We start from the raw sequence: 25872 nt of genomic DNA on the forward strand, positions 1-25872 counted from the left end.
AAGTATAAGGGAAGGTGCTGATTTCTTTAGGACTTGGGCAGTTTTAGGTTCAGAGGTCAATCATGATGAGATAATAGCCAAAATGTGGCTGAATATAAAATGTTCCCCACAGTTCACTTGTTTAATTTCTTGACACTTTGCTGATGATTTTGTTATGGGAGGCTGGAAATCCTTTAAGTGGTGGGCCCCATGCAGGACAAGCTTTGAGATTTGTGGATTTGCTGTTTGGTCCGCTTCGATATGAGCACGTACTTTTATTATCCCTCTACCTAGGATAACCTAGTTCTCCCATAACACCTTCAGTTCTAGGAATGGCTCAAGTAATCTCAAACTGAGCTAAAGTGCAGCTAAACTTCCTGAAGTTCTTTCCTATTAGACATTTGTTCATGTGATGGGTAGCAAAATGAGTTGACAATATCTGATTATTTCAGTACTGACGGCCACACCCTAGGATATCAACATGCTGAGCACTTATGTAAATTTGTACAATGAACTGCCTCTGATTAATTTTTTCAGAACTTCTTTGGTTTACCCCATGTATCCTAAACCTAGATATCATAAGTTCAAACAGAAAGAAACAGTTATTTTTAAAACTTACATTGAATAAAATGCTAATAATTATTTTGTAAGAAATAACTCACTAAAATGCTGTCGCCATTTAAAAACAGGGACTCTAGACAGCACAGAAAACCAATTCCTTGAGAATGGGTTGGGATTAGAGATATGTATTTGAGAGTCTTTTGTGAAATAATTCCTTGAGGCTGTATGGTGGAGATATTCGGGAAGGTGAAATTGGTGGGGAAAGCCACAGATGAAACAGTGCAATGAAGAAAGTTCCCTTTGGGGAGCTGGAAGGTGTTGTAGGAAAGCATCAATAAGGAAACCCCAGTGCCTGAGCACATGAAGACACGAGGACTTGTGGTATCAGATTGTCTAGGTCAAAGTCGGCTCACAAATACACATTTTGTTTTTTATTCAGAAAAGACAGTTCAGACAAGAGATACTATTCCATTTAGTTGTATTTCCATGTATATGACATTTCTCTCTTTGTTATATTTAAAGATAGAATGGTGATGTAATTGGTGTTCTTGGAAAATACAGCTGAAACCTTTTATTTGTCAGCATTTTTCAAATATGCTTCATCACATGCTAAAATATATATTCCTAGAGGAAGAAACAAACACTTGCTTTTAATTGAAAGACTATTGTTAAGAGCTCCCAAATTGACTGTCCTATACCAAGTGATCAGCCTTGAGGGCATATAAACACAGGTGACATGGACTGAGCAGGTTGTATTTATGAATTTAGGAATGTACACATATATGCATGTGTGTGTGTGGTGTGTGTGTGTGTGTGCAGTGTGTGTGTGTATAATATATATATATATATATATATATATATATTATATATAATATATTGGAAGGAGGAAGGGAAAATTAAATATATATATATGTAATTACATTATAATTAAATTTAATTATCTTATAATTTCAAAAATTATAAAAGGTATTATTAAAAACAGAATTATGAAATGGCCTTAAATAACATTTTCAGTTTGACCACCAGGTGGCATAAACATTACTTTTACATTATTCAATGCATGAGTTTATGTTGGATAATGATTATTAATGCCTGGAAATCTTAACTGGTAGTGGCAAACTGTACATTCCTATGCTGAATATATTTGAATGGATGTTACTTGACTTAATCATAATATATGTGTGTGTGTGTGCGCGCGCGCGCGCGCGCGCATGTGTGTGTGTGTGTGTGTGTGTGTGTGTGTGTGTGTGTGAGAGAGAGAGAGAGAGAGAGAGAGAGAGAGAGAGAGAGAGATTCTTTCAATAAGTTTTCAAATTACTAACCAGGTAGAAAGCAGGCATTAAACAATAATTAAACCATAGAAACATCCGCACAAAAAAACTCTTCCCTCAGAAACTTATTCTTTCAGTATGGACTCACTAATATATTCAAAATAGGTTAAGATGGGTGGTAATGACATGTATGTAAGGCTTTTCTAAGCCTGGGGAAAACTTAGACAGTTTCATAGAGGATAAGAGGCTGGATTTGAAGAAAAATGGTTATGTATCTGGGACCAGTAAGTACAAATTCATCGCTATGGTAAACAGTGTGGCAGTTTTTGTCAACTCTGTGTGGCTTATCGTTACATTCATGAAATGAGGGTAGAGATAAAGGTAAACTAAATAAAAATGGGGGGGGGCAAACAGTGATAGGAATTGCGTGCTAATCTGAGGACCTTGGAGGGCTCTGCTCTGTCAAATGAGAGAAGCTTCTGGAATATTTTCACTAAAGTGGTACTTTAGTGAAGGTAGCCTAGACAGAACTAAAGGCTGATTGATTATGAGGGTGATAATGTTGCATTTATATGTTCAAGATATGAAGGTGTCATGAACCAACATAAGAAAGTGATTGGAGGAGGGCATATTTAGAAATGGGTGTCTTGATTATTAATTTTAAGTTTCACTTCAGATATCTGGGAACTCTTTGGCTTGGAGTAAGATTATTTGTGCCAGTACACTGAGTACAATAGATTGAGCTGCCTCATTAAATAAGGTGAAGGCATGACCAGAAAAGAAAAGCTCATTCTGTTCTAAAGGGACATTTCCTCCTTACTTCCTGATGTTTGGTTAAATATTTCTATGACGCGGTATGTTACAGGAAGGCATACACTTTATTTTGTTAAATATTAATGAGATCTATTTTAACATGATAAATGTCTTTAAATTAGAATTTAAAAACAGAACAATGTAAGGCTTATGGTTCAGCAAAATGAAATAGAATATCTATATGATTCATTATGTAAGAGACATGTACAGAGTTTGTAGAGAATTTGTAGGCAGTGTTTGTTACAGCTTTTAGTTAATATCTCATTTCCTCAATTTTTGTATATGTTACATATTTCATTATGGATTTCTTAAGTATACTAGTTTTTTATAAAGCAGTGGTTTATGTTTTTTGAGTATATAATATTTATTAGAGTACAATATCAATTTGTTTATGTACATTTTATCTCTAGTAAATCTACCAATCAACATGTCAGGAAGATCATATATACCAAGTTGGAAAGCTGTAATTTCAGTACTTCAGCACAGTAGTAAATTACGAAATGGTCCTCTCATTCAATAGGATTTCTATTTACTCAGACAAGTTTGTTTTTTCTTGTCCTATGCAGAAGTCTCTTAATTTCATTCAATCTTATATTTATTTATTTTTTGGTGTAATTTCTTGAATTATTGGCATACTTGCTTGTGCTTATATCTTGAAGGGTTTTTCTTAAGATTTCCTCTAATAGTTTCATAATTTGAGGTCTTACCTTTATTGTTTGAGTTGCCTTTTATGCAGAGTGAGAGATATGGATCTCATTTCATTCTTCTCATGTAGAAACCCAAGTTTTTGGCATCACTTTTTAGAAAAACTGTCTTTTCTCCAATATATTTTGACATCTTTTTCTAAGGTCCTTTGGCTTTTTCTGTGAGGATTTCTACCTAGGTTTTCTGTTCTTTTCACATGTTTGATCTTGCACCACTACCATGCAGTGTTGCTGCTGTGGCTCTGTAGTATAGCTTGAGATAGGGATTATGATGTCTCTAGCTTGGTCTCTAGCATTCTGTTTGGTGTAGGATTGTTTAGAGTTTTTGTGCTTCCCTACTTTTTCTCTCATTCTGAGAGGAAAATAGTTAGCATTTTAATGGAAATTGCATTAATCTATAGATTATTTTCAGTAATATAATCATTTTCCCATTATTCTGATAGTCTACGATTGTAGGAGATCTTTTCATATTCTAGTGTCTTCTTTGATTACTTACATTAGTATTTTCAAAGTATAGGTATTCATACCTTGGTTAAGTTTATTCCTAGGCATTTGAATTTTTGAAGGCATAATGAATGAACTACTTTCTTCTTCAGTTAATTTCTAGCATATAGAAAAGCTACTGTTTTTTGTGTGTTGATTGTGTGTACTGCTACTCTGCAGAACATGGTATCACATGTAACAATTTTCTAGTTGGAGTCTTTAAGATATTTTAAATTATGGATCATGTCATCTGTAATTATGCATACTGTGGCTTCTTTCTTTACCATTTGTGTTTCATTTTGTTTATTGCTTTCCCTTTTATTTCTTTCTCTTGTCCTATTACTCCACCAAGACTTCAAGTGCTATATTAAAAATAAGTGGAGAGAGTGAGCACCTTCGTCTCCTTCCAGATTTTAGAAGAATTGCTCTCAGTTTTCCATTCAGTATAGAATTTACTATAGGATTGTTGATAATAGCATGTGTTATTTGAATATGCTGAAACAGTCTTGCATTCCTGGAATGAAAGCAGCTTAGTCATGGCTTCTTAATTAGCTTCTTAATGTTTTCTTGAATTTAGTTTGCTATAATTTTTTTAAGAAAATCTTTATTGGTAAATAATTCATGTAACATACAATTTCCCTATTTATACAATTCAATGTTTTTTAATACAACATATTCAAAGGATTGTGCAGCCATTACCACTTTCAATTTTAGATCATGTTCTGAAAATTTCATGAATGTATATTGTATTGTAATTGTATTTATTCCCCATTATCATCTTATCTTCCTCCATGCTTTCTGAACTCCTTGTTGTTGCAAACTACTCCCTTTTTATGTCAATCTCTCTTCTCTCTCTCTCTCTCTCTCTCTCTCTCTCTCTCTCTCTCTCTCTCTGTGTGTGTGTGTGTGTGTGTGTGGTCTTGTACAGGTATCCTTAGCTGCTCTGTGTTTATGATTGTAACAGCCATGGCACATCTACAAGAAACAGTATTTTAGCACTCTTCTTCATCCTCTGGGTCTTATAATCTTTCCTCTCCTCCACACCATTTCCTGGGCCTTGGAGGGATATTAACAGATGCTGTGTTGAGAGCTGCACACTTAACACTCACTTATTCTCAATACTTTAACCATTTAAGGGTCTCTGTACTAACTGTTGCCCACTGCAAAAAGAAATTTCTTTAACCAAGTTTGAGGACAGCATTAGTGTGTAAGTATAAATACAAATGGTTAGAAGACAGTTTGATTTTGGGTCCATTTAGCAAAACATTGGTAGTACTCCCCCTTCTCTCAAGCTGGCCTGGGGACTCCTGGGATAGGCTTTGGGCCAAGTTTATAATACTAGGCATGGATTATCTCCCAGAGAGCTGGTTTCAAATCTAATCAGAAGGTAGTTGGTTACTGCCCAAATAGTTATACAACTGTTGTGCCAGAGGACAGATCATGGTGGTCATCTTGGTCTTGTAGCTCACAGAAGCCAGAGCTGGGCAAGACTGTTAATGATCTTTCCTGCCAGTACCCTGAATTATTTGTCAGGAAAATTGGTCTGTAGTTTTTCCTTATTTTTCTCTTTTAATTTTTGTTATTGTTGTATCTTTATCTACTTTTGGTATCAGAACAATACTGACTTCATAGAATGAATTTGCACAGTATCCCCCCTTTTTAATTTGTGGAACGGTTTTCAGAGAATTAATGTTAGTTCCTCCTTAAATGTATGGTAGAATTTAGCCTGGAGTCTGTCCAGGTCTGGGCTTTTCTTTGATGGCAGACATTTTATTGCTGCTTCAGTCTTGCAACTTTTTATGAATCTATTTAGGTTGTTTATATTTCTTTGACTTGATTTTGTAGGTTATAAGTGTCTAGGAATTAAATCATTTCTCCTTCATTGTCCACAGTTTTTGTTTGTTTGCTTGTTGTTAATACTTTTTTATTTAAAATTGTTTTCATATACTATATTTTGATCATGTTTTAACTTTCACAAACTCCTCTCAGATCCCTCCTACTTTCCTAACCACCTAACTTTATGTTCTTTCTCCTCCTCTCTTTCCCCAAGAAAGACATCATAAAAATGAATATCAAAAAAATTAAGGAAAAAACCCCGCCAAAATGGAATCAAACTTCCACAAAAAAACAAAACAACAACAACAAAAAAACCCAAAAAACCATGGAGTTCTTCTGTGTTAATCAACTACTAGTGTGCATGGGGCCTGCCCTGGACTGTGGTTGATATTCCCAGTGACACGCTGTTTGAGGAACCTGATTTTCCCTTTGCCAGCATTATATCAATTACAAAAAGCTTCTAGATAAGGGATGGGATCCAGTACCTACTTCTCCCCACAATGCAAGGAATACTTAAAGCTTCAGCCTGTGCAGATCTTGTACATTTTGCCACAGTCTCTCTGAGTTCATGTGTGCATCAGTCCTGTTGAGTCTGCAAGATACTGATTTCTTAAAGTCGTGAATCACCTCTGGCTCTCACAATCATTCCTCCTCCTCTTCCACATAGACCCCTGAGCCTCGAAGGGGCTTGATGAAGACATTCGGCTCTCCAAAGTCATTCACTGACACATTGTCACATTGTGGATCTCTGTGTTAATTCCCATCTTCTGCTAGAAAAATCTTCTCTCGTGAGGAGTGAGTGAGGCATTGATCTATAGCTATAGAACCATGCCATTAGGAGATATTTTATTGTTATATTGCTTTGGCAAAATAATAGTAGTTAGGTTTTCTCCTAGGATCATCTCTAGGACATATCTAGTTCTTGGCCACTTTAACAGTGTCATGTATGGGTCTAGGAACCATGCATTGCGATCTGTTGTAAATTACCCCTTTCATTCATAATTTACTCATTTGAGTCCTTCTCTCTTTCTCTCTCTGATTATTTTGCTAGGGGTTTAACCAACTTGTTTAGCTTTTCAGAGAATCAACTCTGCTGGATAGAGCCTATGTATTACTCTTTTGTTTCCATTTTATTAATTTCTTCTCTAATATTCATAACTATTTAGTAGTTGATAAATTTTAAAAATTAAAATATAATTATCTCATTTCCCATTCCTTCTCCTCGCTCCATTTCTTCTTATGTCCCCTCTTCACTTTCTCTCAAATTTGTTTTCTGTTTCTTTCATTATTATTGTTACATACATATAATAATTAAATGCATAGACATATAAATAAAACCTAAGTCTGTTTGGTGTTGCTTGTATGCCTATATCTTCAGGACTGCCCACCTGGTACTAGATACTAGCCTCTTAGGGGCTTGTCCCTGGGGAAAATATCCATCTCCTACCAGTTCTTAATTGCCTATAGCTTTTCATCTTGGGTTGGGGCCTTGTCATATTTCCCGCTTCCATGTTAGCATACCTGTCTTCCTTAGGCAGCCATATTGTTGATGTATCATGGGTCTAATTTCTTTGGCATTTCTAAGTGTCATAATCTCACATCAGATGTTCTGGTTCTTTGTCTATTACAAGCTGCCTGTTTAATCTACTGCAGTGTTCACCAAACCACAGGTGCAGGGGTTTTGTAGTAGATGTATTAACGGGGATTGGGCACCCTGATGTTTATAATTTTTTGCCATCTACTGCTTTTGGTTTTTATTGTTACTGTTTCTATGAGGCTTTGTGTTACTTAATTAAGTTATTTGAGATCTCTCTTATTCTTTAAGGAAAGCATATTACTGAGAACATTCCTGTTAGAAATACCTTAGCTATATATAGCTCAGAAGTTCCCATAAATTATGTTTCAATTTTTATATGATTCTAGTAACTTTTACATTTCCTCCATGATTTCTTCAGTGGCCCACTGATTATTATAGAGTACATTGTTTAATTTTTGAATATTTATGTAATTTTGTATTTTTAAGATTTGCTTTGTGGCTTATATTATGTGGTAAAATACTAAAGCAGTGACAGTTCCAGGAGCTGCTGAGGATGTATGTGCTGTTGGATAGGGTATATATGTTGTACATATCTGTGAAATACATTTGCTATGATGTTTCCTATTAGTTTTGAGGTCTCGGAAAACAGATCCCAGCACTTGAGTAGGTTCTGATTGCTGCTGTGGAATGCTCTCTTAAGGGGTTGGGGATATATTGCTGTTTTCATGTCATATGATTCTCAAACAAGTGTGGTGGTTTGAGTCATAAGGTCTGTTAGATCCCTTGTTTCTCTGTTAAATTTCTGTCTGGCAGACCTGTCCATTGGTGAGAGTGGGGTGTTGAAGCCTCCCACTATTAGTGTGTGGGGTGTGATATGTGATATAAGCTTTAGTAATGTTTCTTGCCCTTGTATTTGGGGCATAAATGTTCAGAACTGAGACTTCATCTTATTGGATTTGTCCTATAATAAATATGAAATGTCCTTCTCCATATCTTTTGCATCTATAGAACATTTCTCCCATACACAAAAGAATAAGCCTTTCAGCACCTCATGGAACCTTCTCTAAGACTGACCACACATACTCGGTAACAAGGCCAACCTCAACAGATACAAACAATGGAATAATAATCTCCTGTATCTTGCTGGATCACCATGATTTAAAGTTAGACTCACCAGCAGACTACCAAAATTCTTGTGCAATGAGCTCCTTACTCTCCTCAAACACTGCGCAAACCTGACAACTAAATTACAAATTCTTACTAAAAAAGTGCCTTGAGGTAGTCCTGTCAGTCTTCAAGCACATCTCAGGCCACCCTTTCTTCACTGACTCATCAGCTGAAGGGAACACTTACCTGGACAGAACTGATGCATGGATATCACCCATATGTCTAACTACACACAATGAAAATCCTGTTAACCCTCATTGCATTCAAAGTATTGTTGTGACCATGTTACCCTCTGATTTGTCCTTTTTCTTTTTCACTTTCTTCTATAATTTCCCTCTTTTATTATCCTAACAGCCACCATCCCTACTTATAAGACCATTCTACCAAGAGCCATCAGCACACAATCACCTGCCAGTCAACTACAAAGACCCACCACAAATTCACAGCACCCTGCATTTTCCACAAGGCAACACCTGTTAAGGCATCCTGAAATGCGTGATGAACAATCACACAGTACGGCTCCTATACTGAGGCTGTGATTCAGATCATAGGCTCTGCTTTTCATTTGAATGAAGCAGAACAGCCTTTTTCTCCATCTCACCGCTATGTAGGCATCACGTTCTGCCCCTCGGATGCACTCAGGAAAATTAGTTTGGGCATGAGGACACCATGGAGGTCATCCTGTCTCTGAATAAAGCTAAGGTTAACGCAGTGGTTTCAAGACAGTCAGCAGAGAACTAGGTATAATGAATATTTGCTTTTCAAATCATTGTTGGTGTTATGGTCCAGAATTCCAAGCAGTTCATTCCTGTAACAGATCATCATCTATAGCTGAATGGTCAGTTTCTCTACCTTGTTCATCTCCAGATCCTGCTCAGTGAGGGGAGAGTTGGGATGATGCCTTCACAGTAGTCCCTGGAGGTAGATAAACACAAGTGTAATTATATAGTTGAATGTCATAGGTCCAGGAGAGATAATGCTAAATGTAGGGTAAAAGGGCCATGGAAAGAACTTGACCATGAAAGTCCTGAGACCAGGGCCAAGGAAAGAACATTCTGATCCTGACTTGATCCCAAGGCTATGACCAGTGTCAGGAAAAAGAATCCTACCAATCTCTGAGCTTGCCTCAAAATCAGTCCACAAAATTCCCACCAATCCCAGGCAAAAATGGAAAGTTCCCCACTCCCAAGAAACGCCATATATAGCCTTCCTTCTGCTCAGTTCCCCATGTCTTCTCACCCAAGCAGAGGAAGCCACCCTCTTGGTGTTTTCTCTCCCAATAAATATATTGTATGAGGTAAAAACAAAACAAGTATGGTGGTTTACTGGTCTTTATGTATAAATGTCTTGCTAATGACTATTGCCAGAAATTATAATGCATTAATAGTAACACTCTAGTTGTTTAATCCTCTCTAAGGAAAAAAAATGTGTTTCTTCTTTATTTTATAAGGAAACTCATTATAGTTTATAAGGAAACTCATTATAGTTTCACTTGCCCATGATTATTTAGTGAGTTAAGCCATGAATATTTTCCAAAAGAAAGCCTTGGCTGATAATGTAATGTTAGTTATAGGTACCATCCTCAGCATTACGAAAAGGGAGGAGGGAAAGTACATTGTATGTTGACTACAAATTGGTCATCCTATGCCATGAGAAAGCATAACTTACTGTGAGCTAGTTTTTTTAAAATAACGTTTAAACTGGTTATTGTGATAAGTACCTACCTATGTTTCTATTATATCTCTGTCACTTACCTAGGAAATTTTTATCATTTGATCTAAGTTATCAAAGTGTTGATCCTTGCTCATTGCCTCTGTTAACTGTGAGGGATTTCTCATAGCCAGTAGCAGGTTACAGCACTGACCATTTCTCCTACAAGTTGTACATAAACATTTAGCAACTGTGTAAAAACTGATTGGAGGCAAAACAGAAATTGTTTAAAACTATTTTCAAAATAAATGTAATTATTCTTTTATTCAGTTTGATAATTTACTTTTAATACTGTAATCTATACCATGTAAAACTTTACCTTGGTCCTCTTTTGCAGAGTGGACTGAGAAGAGATTCTTCTATGTGTCTGGTTTTTCATGTTCTCATTTCCAACATGCACTCCCATGACACTTTGCTGAGGGTATTAAAATAAAGCAGCTAGGATAGATAGTTAATGGTCAGTTTGAGTATTGCTCTCTTCTAACATACACATGAATGGACATTCTCATTTCAAAATTGTGCCAGTTGGGGATGTAGAGATGCTCAGTGATTAGGAGCACTTGCTGCTCTTGCAGAGTGTCTTGGAACCACATTCTGTGGTTCACAACCACCTGTAATTCCAGATCCAGAGGGATCTGATTCCTCTGCATACTACACTGAGGTACACATATCCATGTAAAACACATACATATAGATAATTAAAAATAAAACAAATCTTTAAAAAAACTGTTTCAGTTTTACATGGAGGAACATGCTTATAGTTGAATGAGATATCTAACTGAAAATGCATAATCAAACCATTTCTTTAATCAAACTAAACAATTTCTGTTTTGCTAAATGGTTATGTACATTTGCATGATTTATGTAGTATTTTCATTTAGAATGAAATCATTGTATCATTTTTAAGACACCTAGCAGCAAGAAGATAATGCTTTTGCATCTTCCTGTTTCAGGACATGATGTATTCCCCCCATTGCCAGATCAGGAGCCGACAAGTTCTGAAAATACATTGGCTTTGATGGACGACTCTGGCTGTGTTTTATCAAATGAACAAAGAAGTGAATCTGCAGAGTTGTCCCAGCATGCTGTGGAGAGCTGCAGTCCCCCGTCCCTTCTACCACTGCCTCTTGAGAAAAAGCCATGCACCACCTTGGAGAATCCCCCATCTTCTCACTTGCAGTTCTTGCAACATCTGCTTGAACTGAAGAAACTGTCAGAATCCAGTAGTCTGAAAGTATACTTAACCCACTTTGAGAAAGACTCCTCCACAGTTTCTGATTCTGTCTCACAGTTATTAGATGGACTGATCACATTTTACCGTAACCCCAAACTCCCTTTCTCAAGTTTTTGGATGGAAGCTGTTGGTATATTAGCTAGACTGGCAAGTGATTTTAATTTATCTAACCATATTTTAAAAAAATGTTCTAAGAAGTTGGAAGAATTTGAGAAAACTCTACTTCAGACTATTTTAGGGAATAGCAGTATAAACCGGGTAAGTAATATGTATTACCTATTTATCAGTTAAGATCTAAGTAATTTCAGTGAACATTGCTTTTGGTGGAGATATTTGATGTTTCTTTTGCGTTTGTGTCTGAGAGTCTGTAATTGGGCCTCTGTACCTGTTTTCTTTCAACTCTGCTAACAAGAAGGTTATGTGAATTAATGTAGGTAAGTCTGAATGCCTAAAAGGAAACACTCCAGGGCATATCAGGACCATGCCTTTATCAGCAGAAAGTCAGTGGAGGCTTATAGCAAAGTAGGTATATGCATACAGAATGTAAACAAATGGGTAAAAACCTATTTCTAAGTTTTATGCATATTTAAAAAAACTTTAGTTATACTTGCAGAAAATTTAAATGTGTGATACTAGTAAAAATTATATCCACACTTTTTCATATTTTAAATTTTTACTTATTGTATCATTGATTTTTTTTTGAGATTGGAATATAATTGCAGCATTTCCCTCTTTCCTTCTCTCTCTCCAGTCTTTCTCATACACCCCCTTCTTTCTGTCTTTCATATTCATGGCTGGCCTCTCCTTACATATCCATATTTATTGAGCACCTCAAAATGATAGTCACTGTTCTTCATTCTTTCCAAGATAATATCAGTAAAGCCTACCAAGGATGAATTTAGGAATTTTTTTTATTGATCCGAACATATTAGTAAGGTGAAATGAACTCTACTCTGCTCATCTCACCCAAGGACTAGCCCCACAGAGAGTTCATTCCCTGGTGTCAATCAAAGGGATAGTAATTGGCAGAATTATTTTTTAAAGTTATATAGGAGTTAACAGTTACTATGAAGTCATAATTTCATATTTTCTGTTTCTATAATCACAATAAACAAATGACAGAACCAAGTTGATATTGACAACAGGTATATTGTTATAGGATTAAATAGTCAGAGAAGGTTGCATACTTATTTTTACATATGATCTGTTTAAATTCTGATTTAAAATAATATAATGGAAAATATAGTTACACTATCATAATAAAGAGTTATATTCTTTATAACTTGTGAAAAATAGATAAGTTGGGTTTTTGTTTGTTTGTTTGAATATCTGAAGATGCATTTCTAATTCTGCCCAGTGTTTGAAAAGTCACGTGAGTGGCCACTTTATTAGAATTAGTTTGTCCCATCTGCAATAAGGTGGAGACAGAGAAATAAGCAAAGAGAAAAGCCTTGGGTTAGAGTTGTTTCTCTCTCCCTTCATTCCCTAGTTCACCTAGATGGGCATGTCCAGTCTGTCAGCAGAATGTGTTAGTGTGCTCTAGTCTGTCCCATGGGCAAATTGGACTATGTATGCATTTTCCACACCTTACTCATGGCCTGATCCATTACCATCTCCTGGTTTCCTTTTTTCACGAACCACACAAAGCTCTGAAAGAAACCAGAAGTATACCTGTGTTCTGAGTCCTGTTCTGTACTAGCCTCACATGATCTAATGATCAATCACAGTATTAAAGACAGAGCCTGATGCAGAAAGGAAGCAGATAGGCTCAGGCTCATTAGCCTATTCATCTACTAGGGGAGCCCAAGAGGCAAGATTGATCTTCCTCATTGTCGGACCCATCCACCTACCAATTCAGAAATTCAAGTCACTTGCAGAAATTGTCTTACTATTAATTCTAAATCTAAGAGGGAAGAACTAGGGCACACTCAGAACCACTTCACAACAAAACTGAAGTCTGACACTAAACAGTTCAGTGTCCATCCAATATCTAGGATTCACTCATTTACTTTTGGGTTCTAAAGGACTTGGGCAGCTCTGTTTCTCTGGCTCCCCCTGCCAGAGCACACACAGCACATCTGGTCATCACACAATCCTGGCTTTTCCTTTGGCTTTTATGCCATCAAAATCAGTATCATGTGGGAGACTCTTAGATATGACCACGTTTAGCTGACAGAAAAAGATGCAGCCTTGGCCCCTCTGGACCATAGTCTCTGCTGAATCCTAGGAAATACTTTCCGTCAGATTGACCTCAATGGTACTGATCTCATATTAGTCACAGCTGCCATAGCTTTCAAGCAGGCGTGGCCCTCTCACAGATTTGCCTTTGGTGCCTATGACTTTCCTATCTGATCTCAAACAAACAGGCTGGAGATCTTTCAGGAGATAATTGGCTATGAGAGGTTCACACCTGTGACTTGGCCCAGAGTCTGATGTCACCCAACTAAAGGAAGTTACATGCAGGTCATGGGTACTTTTAGATTTGGCAAGCAGAGTTTTCAACATACTCGGCCCGCACTCAGGCCACTGATATTTATCAACTATTACAAAAACTTGCTGTTTATAGCCACCTTCCCATTAGATCTCACTACATGGCCATCATGGCAAGAGTTCAAGGTTGCCACAAGTAGCACTTATACTTGAAAGCAGTCACAGAGAGGATATCTGTATAAGGGGAGAGATAGAAAGCCATCCCTGCCATAGTAGAGAGTATCTAATTGGGAAGAAAAGCAGACATCTGCAAAGACACTCAGCCACCCAGAGAATCCTCTAATTTCTAGGAGATCTCCTTGCCACAGAGGCTAGGCCAAGGGCCTCATGTTGGAGATGGAAAAGCAGGATCAGAGAAAGTAAAATTAGATGCTACATACTCCATCTTAACCAGAGGAAGCCAGCAACTCGCATATTAGTTCTAGGTACTCAGAACATGGCAGTTTAACTTCAGAACCCCAGATCTCAACATTTTCTGTTCTGCTGGCCTTAGAAATGAGTGCTTTCTGCTTCACCCAATCTGCCCCTCAGCTGTCAGTGGAGGCTTTCCTGAATCCTGAAGGTGATTCTTTTACTGACAACACTTGGCAGGGATTGTGAAGTATGTAGGAAACACTGGAACTTATAACATGGGTCTCACCCAATAAGAAAAAATCTGACTCTCAGTTTATGCCAGGTCAGTTCCCAGCTGTGGAAACTTTCTACCTTGTTGGTTACTCACTATGTGTTTCTCAATAGGGGACACCTTTATAGGCCAAGCCCTGTGACATAGATAGATAGATAGATAGATAGATAGATAGATAGATAGAGTCCCCTATGCACTAAAAAAAACAAACAAACATAATTAGAGCCCATGGATCAAAGATATCCCAAATGGCAAGGACACAATCTAGGGGAGCTTTTGTTGACAACTACCCATAAAGAGGATGTATAGGAACATCGTCCAGATCATCTTAGTCTCCTTCTACAGAGCATCCTTGGAATATAATACAGACATGGGGATAGATACCTCTATGCCCTTCCTTATTAGCAATCATGAGAGAAGCCAGGGCCTATTCAGAGTATTTGATCTGTATGACTCTTTAATACCCTTTAATACTTTAGAAATTTCTATTCATATAAGGAGTAAGATTCAGAAAAACTCTGTAATAGATGCTCCCTTTCACCTACTTTTTCTTAAATTGGTTTTGCTTATCGAGAAACTTATTTTCTCGATAAGCAAAACCAATTCATACTTAGAGTGAACTGTTTACTACATACAAATGTGGGATGCCTTTTTTTCGTTCAGTGTGTGTATGTCATAGCAACTGAAGAGTAAAAACAGAAGTGGGGGACCTAGGACATGATGGGGAGGAGACAAAAGCAGACTGACAGGAGCATAGTCCCACCATCTTCCTTCCCTCCCACTTCTCTCTCTGCAGCGGCTCTGACTAGATCTAGAAGAACCTGGTGAAAAAATGATATGGGTGAACATCTGTACCTTTTTCAAAACTTAGAGGAAAATTCTTTGAAAGTTTATTGATTATTATTTTAGCTATAGGTTTTTTTCTCATTTATTTATTTATCATATTTGTGTTTTAATTTTACAAATCAGCCATGGTTTCCTCTGTCTTTCTGCCTCCCACCCCTGCCTTCCTCCCAGCCCCTCCCCTCCATTCCCATCTCCTTCAGGGCCAAGACTCCCCTGGGAATTCAGCTCAACCTGGTGGATTCAGTACAGGCAGGTCCTGTCACCTCCTTCCAGACTGAGCAAAGTGTCCCTGTGTAAGCCTAAGGTTCCAAAGAGCCAGCTCATGCACTAAGGATAGGTCTGGGTCCCACTGCCTGGGTGCCTCCCTAACAGTTAAAGCTATTCAGTTGACTCACTTTTCCAGAGGGCCTGATCCAGCTGGGGGCTCCACAGCTTTTGGTTCATAATCCATGTGTTTCCATTAGTTTGGCTATTTGTCCCTGTGCTTTTCCAATCTTGGCCTCAACAATTCACACTCTTACAGTCCCTCCGCTTTCTCTACAATTGGACGCTTGGAGCTCTACCTGGGGCCTGGCCAAGGATCTCTGCATCCACTTCCATCAGTTATTGGATGAGAGTTCTAGCATGACAGTTGGGTGTTTGGCCATCTGATCACCAGACTAAGTCAGATCAGGCTTTCTCTTGACCATTGCCAGTAGTCTACAGTGGATGTATCATTGTGGATTTCTGGGGACCTCTCTAGCACTTTGCTTCTTCCTGTTCTTATGTGGTCTTCATTTATCATGGTCTGTTATCCCTTGTTCTCCCTTTCTGTTCTTGATCCAGCTGGGATCTCCTGCTCGCCTAAGCTCTCTTTCCCTCAAACCTTGCCCTCCCTAACTCCCACTGTTGTCCAGGTTGTTCACGTAGATCTCATCCATTTCTGTTTCGTTGGGTCATCCCTGTGTCTTTCCTAGGGTCCCATTTTCTAGGTGGCCTCCCTGGAGTTGTGTATCAGTCTAGTCATCTTTGTTTTACATCTAGTATCCTCCTATGAGTGAGTACATAACATGTTCGTCCTTCTGAGTCTGGGTTACCTCACTCAGGATGATTTTTTTCTAGATCTATCCATTTGCCTGCAAAACTCATGATGTCATTGTTTTTCTCTGCTGAGTGGTACTCCATTGTGTATATGTACCATGTTTTCTTTATCCATTCTTCAGTTGAAGGGCATCTAGGTTGTTTTCAGGTTCTGGCTATTACAAATAATGCTGATATGCACATAGCTGAGCAAATGCCCTTGTGGTATGATTGAGCATTCCTTGGGTATGTGCCCAAGAGTGCTACAGCTAGGTGTTGGGGGCGATAGATTCCCAAATTTCTAAAGAAGCGTCATATTGATTTCCAAAGTGGCTGTACAAGCTTGCATTCCCACCAGCATTGGAGGAGAGTTCCCCTTGCTCCACATCCTCTCCAGCATAAGCTGTCTTTTGTGTTTCTGATCTTAGCCATTCTTACAGGTATAAGGTGGTATCTCAGAGTCATTTTGATTTGCATTTCCCAGATAATTAGAGATGTTGAGCAATTCCTTAAATGTCTTTCAGCCATTTGAACTTCCTCTGTGGAGAATTCTCTGTTTAGTTCTATAGCCCATTTCTTAATTGGACTGTTGGGCATTTTGATGTCTAGTTTCTTGAGATCTTTATATATTCTGGATATCAGCCCTCTGTCAGATGTGGGGTTGGTGAAGACCTTTTCCCATTCTGTAGGCTGTCGCTTTGTCTTATTGACCATGTCCTTTGCTCTACAAAAGCTTCTCAGTTTCAATAGGTCCCATTGATTGATTGTTTCAGTGTCTGTGCTACTAGCGTTATATTGAGAAAGTGCTCTCCAGTGCCAATGTGTTCAAGACTACTTCCTACTTTCTCTTCTGTCAGGTTCAGAGTAACTGGATTTATGTTGAGGTCTTTGATCCACTAGGACATAAGTTTTCTGCACGGTGACAGATATGAATCTATTTGCAGCCTTCTACACGTTGACATCCAGTTATGGCAGCACCATTTGTTGAAGATGCTTTCTTTTTTCCATTGTACATTTTGGCTTCTTTGTCAAAAATTATATATTCATAAGTGTGCGCGTTAATGTCAGGGTCTTCAATTCGATTCCATTGGTCCACATGTTGGTTTTCATAACAGTACCAAGTTGTTTTTATTACTGTAGCTCTATAGAAGAGCTTGAGGTCGGGGATCATGATGCCTCGAAAGGTATAGGATTCTTTTGGCTATCCTGGGTTTTTTGTTTTTCCATATGAAGTTGAGTATTATTCTTTCCAGTTCTGTGAAGAATTGTGTTGGTAATTTGATGGGGATTGCATTGAATCTGTAGATTGCTTTCGGTAAGATCGCCATTTTTACTATATTAATCCTGCCTATCCATGAGCATGGGAGATCTTTCCGTTTTCTGACATCTTCAGTTTCTTTTTTCAAGGACTTAAAGTTCTTGTCATATAGGTCCTTTACATGCTTAGTTAGAGTAACCCCCAGGTATTTTATATCATTTGTGGTTATTGTAAAGGATGATGTATCTCTGATTTCCTTCTCAGCCTGTTTATCTATTGTATATAAGAGGACTACTGATTTTTTTGAGTTGATCTTGTATCCTGCTATGTTGCTGAAGGTTTTTATTAGCTGTATAAGTTCCTTGGTTGAATTTTTGGGGTCACTCATGTATACTATCATGTCATTTGCAAATAGGGAAAACTTGACTTCTTCCTTTCCAATTTGTATCCCCTTAATCTCCTTATGTTGTCTTATAGCTCTGGCTAGAACTTCAAGTACTATATTGAATAAGTATGGGGAGAGTGGACAACCTTGCCTTGTCCCTGATTTTAGTCGTATTGCTTTGAGTTTCTCTCCATTTAATTTGATATTGGCTGGTGGCTTGCTGTAAATTGCCTTTATTATGTTTAGGTATGTTCCCTGTATTCCTGATCGCTCCAAGACCTTTATCATGAAGGGGTGTTGGATTTTGTCAAATGCCTTTTCCACATCTAGTGAGATGATCATGTGGTCTTTTTCTTTGAGTTTGTTTATATGGTGTACTACATTGATGGACTTTCTTATGTTGAACCACGCTTGCATCCCTGGGATGAAACCTACTTGATCATGGTGGATAATTGTTTTGATGTGTTCTTGGAGTCTGTTTGCCAATATTTTATTGAGTATTTTTGCATCAATGTTCATGAGGGAGATCGGTCTGTAGCTCTCTTTTTTTGTTGCATCTTTGTTTGGTTTAGGAATCAGGGTAATTGTAGCCTCATAGAAGGAGTTTGGTAATATACCTTCTGCTTCTATTGTGTGGAACAATTTAAAGAGTATTGGTATTAAGTCTTCTTTGAAGATCTGGTAGGATTCTGCAGTGAAACCATGAGGTCCAGGCCTTTTTTTGGTTGGGAGACTTTTAATGACTGATTCTATTTCCTTAGGGTTTATTGGACTATTTAAATGGTTTATCTGGTCTTGATTTAACTTAGGTATGTGGTACCTATCCAGAAAATTATCCATTTCTTTTAGATTTTTCCAATTTTGTGGAGTAGAGGTTTTTGAAGTATAACCTGATGATTTTCTGGATTTCCTCATTGTCTATTGCTAGTCCCCCTTTTCATTTCTGATTTTGTTAATTTGGATGCTCTCTCTCTGTCTTTTGGTTAGTTTGGATAAGGGCTTGTCTATTTTGTTGATTTTTCTCAAAGAACCAACTCTTTGTTTCTTTAATTTTTTATGTTGTTTTCTTTATTTCTATTTAATTGATTTCAGCTCTCAATTTGATAATTTCCTGGTGTCTGTTCCTACTGGGAGACTTTGCTTCTTCCTGTTCTAGTGTTTTCAGGTGTGCTATGAAGTCAGTAGTGTGAGATTTGTCCAACTTCTTTATGTGGGCATTTAGTGCTATGAATTTCCCTCTTAGCACTGCTTTCATAGTGTCCCATAAGTTTGGGTATGTGGTGTATTCATTTTCATTGATCTCTAGGAAGTCTTTAATTTCTTTCTTTATTTCTTCCTTAACTCATTGGTGATTCAGTTGAGCATTATTCAGTTTCCATGGGATTGTAGGTTTTCTGTAGTTTTTTTTTTTTTTTTTTTTTTTTTTTTTGTTGTTGTTGAAATCTAACTTTAAACATGGTTGTCTGATAGAACACAAGAGGTTATTCCAATTCTTTTGTATCTGTTGAGATTTGCTTCCGGCCAAGTATGTGGTCAGTTTTAGAGAAGGTTCCATGTGGTGCTGAGAAGAAGGTATATTCTTTTTTTTTTTTTTTTTCAGGTGGAATATTCTGTAGATATCGATTAAGTTCATTTGAGTCATAACATCAGTTAAGTCCATTATTTCTCTGTTAAGTTTCAATTTGGCAAATCTGTGCAGAGGTGATAGTGGAGTGTTGAAGTCTCCCACTATTAATGTGTGGGGTCTTATATTTGATTTAAGCTTTAGTAATATTTCTTTTACATATGTGGGCACCCTTGTGTTTGGGGCATAAATGTTCAGAATTGAAACTTCATCTTGGTGGATCTTTCCTGCAATGAGTATGTAATATCCTTCAATATCTCTTTTGATTGATTTCAGTTTGAAGTCTATTTTGCTGGATATTAGGATGGCTACACCAGCTTGCTGCTTAAGACCATTTGATTGGAAAGTCTTTTCCCAGCCTTTTATTCTTAGGAGGTTTCTATCTTTGAATTTGAGGTGTGTTTCTTGTATGCAGCAGAAAGATGGGCCCTGTTTTCATATCCATTCTGTTAGTCTGTGTCTTTTTATAGGTGAATTAAGTCCACTGATATAAAGGGATATTAATGACCAGTGATTGTTCATTCCTGTTATTATTTTTATTTTTTGGTGGTAGTTTGTGTGTACTTCTCTTCTTTGGGGTTTACTGCTGTGGTGTTATCTATTGCCTGTGGTTTCAAGGGTGTATATGACTTCCTTAGGTTGGAATTTTCCTTCTAGTGCTTTCTGTAGGGCTGGGTTTGTGGATAAGTGTTGTTTAAATCTGGTTTAGTCTTGGAAGGTCTTGTTCACTCCATCTATGATGATTGAAAGTTTTTCTGGGTATATTAGTCTAGGCTGGCATCCATGGTCTCTTAGTGTCTGCATTATATCTGTCCAGGTGCTTCTGGCTTTCAAAGTCTCCATTGAGAAATTGTTATTCTGATGGGTTTGCCTTTAAAGTCACTTGGCCTTTTTCCTTTACTGCCCTTAATATTCTTTCTTTATTCTGTACTTTTAGTTTTTTAATTATTATGTGGCAAGGGGACTTTTTTGGGGGTCTAGTCTGTTTGGTGTTCTATAGGCTTCTTGTATCTTCATAGGCATTTCCTTCTTTAAGTTGGGAAAGTTTTCTTCTATGATCTTGTTAAATATATTTTCTGTGCCTTTGAGTTGGTATTCTTCTCCTTCCTCTATCCCTATTATTCATAGGTTTGGTCTTTTCATGGTGTCCCAAATTTCTTGGACATTTTGGGTCATGACTTTGTTGGCTTTAGTGTTTTCTTTGACTGATGAATCTATTTCTTCTACCGTATCTTCAACACCAGAGATCCTCTCTTCCATCTCTTGCATTCTGTTGGTTATACTTGCCTCTGAAGTTCCTGTTTTTTGCTCAGATTCTCTATTTCCGGCATTCCTTCTGCTAGTTTCTTCTTCATTTTTTCTATTTCCCTCTTCAGGTCTTGGACTATTTTCCTCATCTGTTTCATTGCTTTTTCATGATTTTCTTTCAGGGACTTACTGTTTTCTTCTGTTTTATTTGTTCTTTCCTCTATTTTTTTATAGAGTTCTTCCTATTTTTTGTTACTCTGTTCCTCCACTTTATTTTTTATTTCTTCTATATAAGGCTCTAGCCTCTTCATGATGTTACATATAAGGTTGTTTTCTTCTGCTTCTCCCATTCTGTGATATTCAGATCTAGCTGTTGGAGAAGGGCTAGGTTCTGGTGATGCTGTATTGCTCTTTATTTTGTTGTATGTACTTCTGCCTTGACGTCTGCCCATCTCCTTGTGGAATCATTTTTGGTCTAGCTGTAGGCTTTTTACACATATCCTTTATTTATTGGGATGAGAACCTATAATATCTATTTTGTTTTAGTCCTATGTTGTAAGTGCTTTTACATGTTGAGATTGTCCATTTTTTCTCTCTTACTTTGGCTAACATGTTGTGTTATATTGATTGACAGGCATTTGAAATAAAAATGATGTTTGATCTTTTTAATGTTTTGTTGACTTTAGTTTGTATTCCATTAAAATCTGTCTCACCTAACTTCAGAGAAATTGCCTTATTGACTCTCTTACTAAGTGTCTTATTATCTCTCTTATTTTTGGTCATCTTTGATAATAGATATATTTGCAATTCTTTGTATATTTAGAAAGATTTTAAGAAGAATTAGTTGTGAGTCCTTGTTTTTTGTTTTGTTTTGTTCGTTTGTTTTTTATGGAATTCATCTGTGAAAACAGGGTGACTGTTAACTACATTTTTTCTGCATTTTTATGTTTCAAATCAGTTTGTCCATTCTTCCTGTTCCATCTTCGTTCAGTATTGTTTAACTTTTGATTTTCTAGGAGTTTATCCATTCATTCTGTTACTCCATTTGCTAAGAACATTCATATAATAGTTCTGAATATTTATTTTGTGCCTGAGACATCCACTGTAATATGTCTCCTGGTGTTTGTAATTTTACTTAACTTTTTTTTGTGTCTTTGCTTTAAGATTTGTTCATTTTTCCTTATATAAAATTAATTTCAATTTGATTTTTAAACTGTTCATTTGCTTTCTTTTTTTTCCTATTCTAATCTTTACTCTTGCATTCCTTCTGCTAATTTTAGATTTTGTTTGCTCTTCTTTTTTTAATGTTTAGAGATTTTGTTTTTTATTTTTTATTATTATTATATTTGTGTTTTAATTTTACACATCAGCCATGGGTTCCCCTGTCCTCCCCCCTCCTGCCCCCATCTCCACTTTCCCCCCCATCCCCTCCTCTCCATTCCCATCTCCTCCATGGTCAAGACTCCCCTGGGGATTCATTTAAACCTGGTGGATTCAGTACAGGCAGGTCCAGTCCCCTCCCTCCAGGCTGAGCAAAGTGTCCCTGTGTAAGCCCCAGGTTCCAAACAGCCAGCTCATGCACTAAGGACATGTCCTGGTCCCACAGCCTGGATGCCTCCCAAACAGTTCAAACTATTCAATTGTCTCACTTATCCAGAGGGCCTGATCTAGCTGGGGGCTCCACAGCCGTTGGTTCATTGGAGAGAAACTCAAAGCAATACCACTAAAGTCAGGGACAAGGCAAGGTTGTCCACTCTCCCCATACTTATTCATTATAGTACTTGAAGTTCTAGCCAGAGCTATAAGACAACATAAGGAGATTAAGGGGATACAAATTGGAAAGGAAGAAGTCAAGTTTTCCCTATTTGCAGATGCATGATAGTATACATGACTGACCCCAAAAATGCAACCAAGGAACTGATACAGCTAATAAAAACCTTCAGCAACATAGCATGATACAAGATCAACTCAGAAAAATCTGTAGCCCTTCTATATACAATAGACAAATAGGCTGAGAAGGAAATCAGAGATATATCACCCTTTACAATAGCTACAAGTGATGTAAAATAACTTGGGGTTACCCTAACTAAGCATGTGAAGGACCTATATGACAAGAACTTTAAGTCCCTGAAAAAAGAAATTGAAGAAGATGTCAGAAAATGGAAAGATCTCCCATGCTCATGGATAGGCAGGATTAACATCGTAAAAATGGTGATCTTACCGAAAGCAATCTACAGATTCAATGCAGTCCCCATCAAATTACCAACACAATTCTTCACAGATCTGGAAAGAATAATACTCAACTTCATATGGAAAAACAAAAAACCCAGGATAGCCAAAAGTATCCTGAACAATAAAACAACCTCTGGAGGCATCACAATTCCCGACCTTAAGCTCTACTATAGAGCTACTGTAATAAAAACAGCTTGTTTGCTCTTCTTAATAGATTTAAATACTTCATGTACAGTAATGGATAGCACATCTTGAGAGAAGGTCACTAAAGGAACATGTAGGCCAAATGGTTTTAGCTGGCATTGGCAAAGCTCTCCACTCAACACAAGAATGCATTTCTTCTCAAGCACACTTACAGTGTCCTCCAGGATAAATAATATCTAAATGATAGAACAAGCCTTGTTGCTTGCTTGGTGCATGTAACAGACTAAAATTATTCAGTTCATCTTTTCTGACAACTGTGCAATAAAGACAGAATTGAAGAAAATAAATAAAATGGGAGAATTTACAAGAACGTAGAAAACTAAACAACCATTTAGCAATTGTGAAGAATAATTAGAAAATCAAAAGAAATTTCAAAAGTTTCTCAAGCAAATGAAAATTTATCAGAATATTTGGATTTCCCAAAAGAATTTTTTATAAAAAGAAAATATAGAGGTGAATGCCTTCATTAGAAAGGAGTGAAATCTCAAAAAATGAACAAACAAAAAAGTGGTATTTTAAACATAGATTTACAGCTTAAATTAGTATGATGAAAGTCTTATTTACTAGTGGTGACCTTGAATAAGTTACCTAACTTGCATGTCTGTAAGCCAGAGCTAAGAAATGTGACTGAATCATAGCACTGTTGGAAAGTTTCCCTGATAAAACAAAGTATGTAGCTTGCTATTTAACATCGTGTAAACACTAGGCATATATTTGTCTCTCCTTTTCTTCTTGAAAAATAATCCCATTCTGTTTTCTTCATTCTGCCTGAGGTCACCCCAGTATCTCAGGGAGGTCTCTCTGTTTAAAAAGTGTTCATTTTTATTTTATGTGCATGGCTGTTTTTGCCTGTGTATATAAGTGTGCACAACATGCATTTGGTGAGTGAGAGGAGAGAAGGTCTTGAATCCTCTTGAGTGGGTGTTACTGATAGTTGTTAGCCTCCATGTGGATGAGGGAACTGGATTGGGTTCCCTGCAAAGAAGGAAGTGCTCTTAATTGCTGAGCTGTATCTCCAGGCCCCTGATGAGGGCTCTTTTTAACTAAAAATAGGGTTTTTAAAAAGTAGCTATTTATGTCTCCTGCACCCTCACACCATGAGTTCCTTCCCTAGCTGCATGGCTTACTGACATAGGTGATGCATTCCTGGCATGCTTGCATTTGTCAGATAATGAGACATTAGGCACTAGTACACTTACTGGCCTTCCACAGCTGCAGCTTACAGTGATGACTAGGATTTCCTGGAATTTTTTCCTTCTGCTTTAATTATGGAAATCTACTATAAATTAACTATTTGAGTGTCGGTTTCATTGACTGGTCCCTTCCCATATAGCTCTGTCATGTTGTGACTCTGATCTAGAAATTTATAGTTCATTTCCTCAGAGATGGCTGTTTGTTGTTTTTGTTGGTCTTTGTTGATTTGTTTTGCCTGAATCAAAGTGATATTGCATGGACTGCAATTCATAAATAAATCTGAATAATATGGCTCATGAAATTAGATCTTTTCCCCATCAATGTGTGTTCCTTGGTTATATCTTAGAATTCCTTCTCGTTATAATCATGCAGTCCAGTGAAGTATATTTATTACCTTCTGAATTTTACTCTGCACGTGAAGTAGCATTGGCTGCACATTTTTTTACTGGGAGATAGAGTGTCATTACAGTAATGCTACAGTTTTTGATCTTATGACCTTTGTTCTCTCTCAAAACCTTTGCTATCCTCTGTCATTTTTGTTTTTATCATAGAGATTTGTCAGTTTATTTAGAGTGTTCCAGAAGGATTTTTTTAAAAGCTAGACTAAATTGGCTTTTTTTACATTATTCCTCAGGAAAAAAAGTAAGTGGGCTTCAAGATTAAGGTTTTGAATTAGTTACTGTTCTATTGCTCTGAAGAGACACCATGACGAAGGCAACTCATGAAGTAAAGCATTTAATTAAGGGCTTACAGTTTCAAAGGGTTAATCCATTATTATGATGTGAGGAAGCATGGCAGCAAACAGGAAGGCATGTTTCTGGAGAAGTAGCTGAGAGCTACATTCCAATCCACCTGTGGAAGGCAGAGAATGAGTCATGGGGCCTCCTGTGGACTTTTAAAACTTCAAACTGCCCTCCTAGTGACAGACACACCGCCTCCAACAAGGCCATACCTAATTTTACCCAGTCTACCAACTGCTGACTAAGCTTTCAAATTATTGAGACTGTGGGGACCATTTTCTTTCACAGCACCACAAGTTCTGTGACTCATTTGCACCTATACATAGAGCTAATTTTTAAATATAGGATAACTTTCTTGCAGTTTTCATTTAATATATTAAATATTTATTAAAATATTTGTGTCATAAGGTACAGCCCTCAAGCTCATTTTGATAACTGCATCAGTATGCAAACAAATAGTTTGTAGATTTTCACAGCAGTTTTTAGCTTTCTGTGTTCAGGTTGAGGAAGAAGGAACATCCAAAGCAGCACTTTGTCCAGCTTAATTTCAAAGCTATCGCACATTCCAGTATCTCTTGCTGAGATAATTAATAGCGGTGTGACTCCATAATCTACCTTTTAGCTTCAGAAGCACTCACCCTGAGAGCCTATTATCTGTTCTGACCACAGCTC

The 25872-nt window shown here is 37.3% G+C and overlaps 1 protein-coding gene across 1 annotated transcript in view; it reads left to right on the forward strand.

Moving 5' to 3' along the window:
• The window catches only part of Mei4 (meiotic double-stranded break formation protein 4), a 189767-nt gene that overhangs the window by 55606 nt on the left and 108289 nt on the right, over positions 1-25872 (forward strand). The window contains exon 3 of the mRNA XM_036193876.1: positions 11015-11553. Within this exon, the coding sequence (XP_036049769.1) occupies positions 11015-11553 (539 nt within the window). The remainder of the gene's footprint in view (positions 1-11014; positions 11554-25872) is intronic.

This window comes from Onychomys torridus, chromosome 7, assembly GCF_903995425.1.
Source record: "Onychomys torridus chromosome 7, mOncTor1.1, whole genome shotgun sequence".
Classification (NCBI taxonomy): domain Eukaryota; kingdom Metazoa; phylum Chordata; class Mammalia; order Rodentia; family Cricetidae; genus Onychomys; species Onychomys torridus.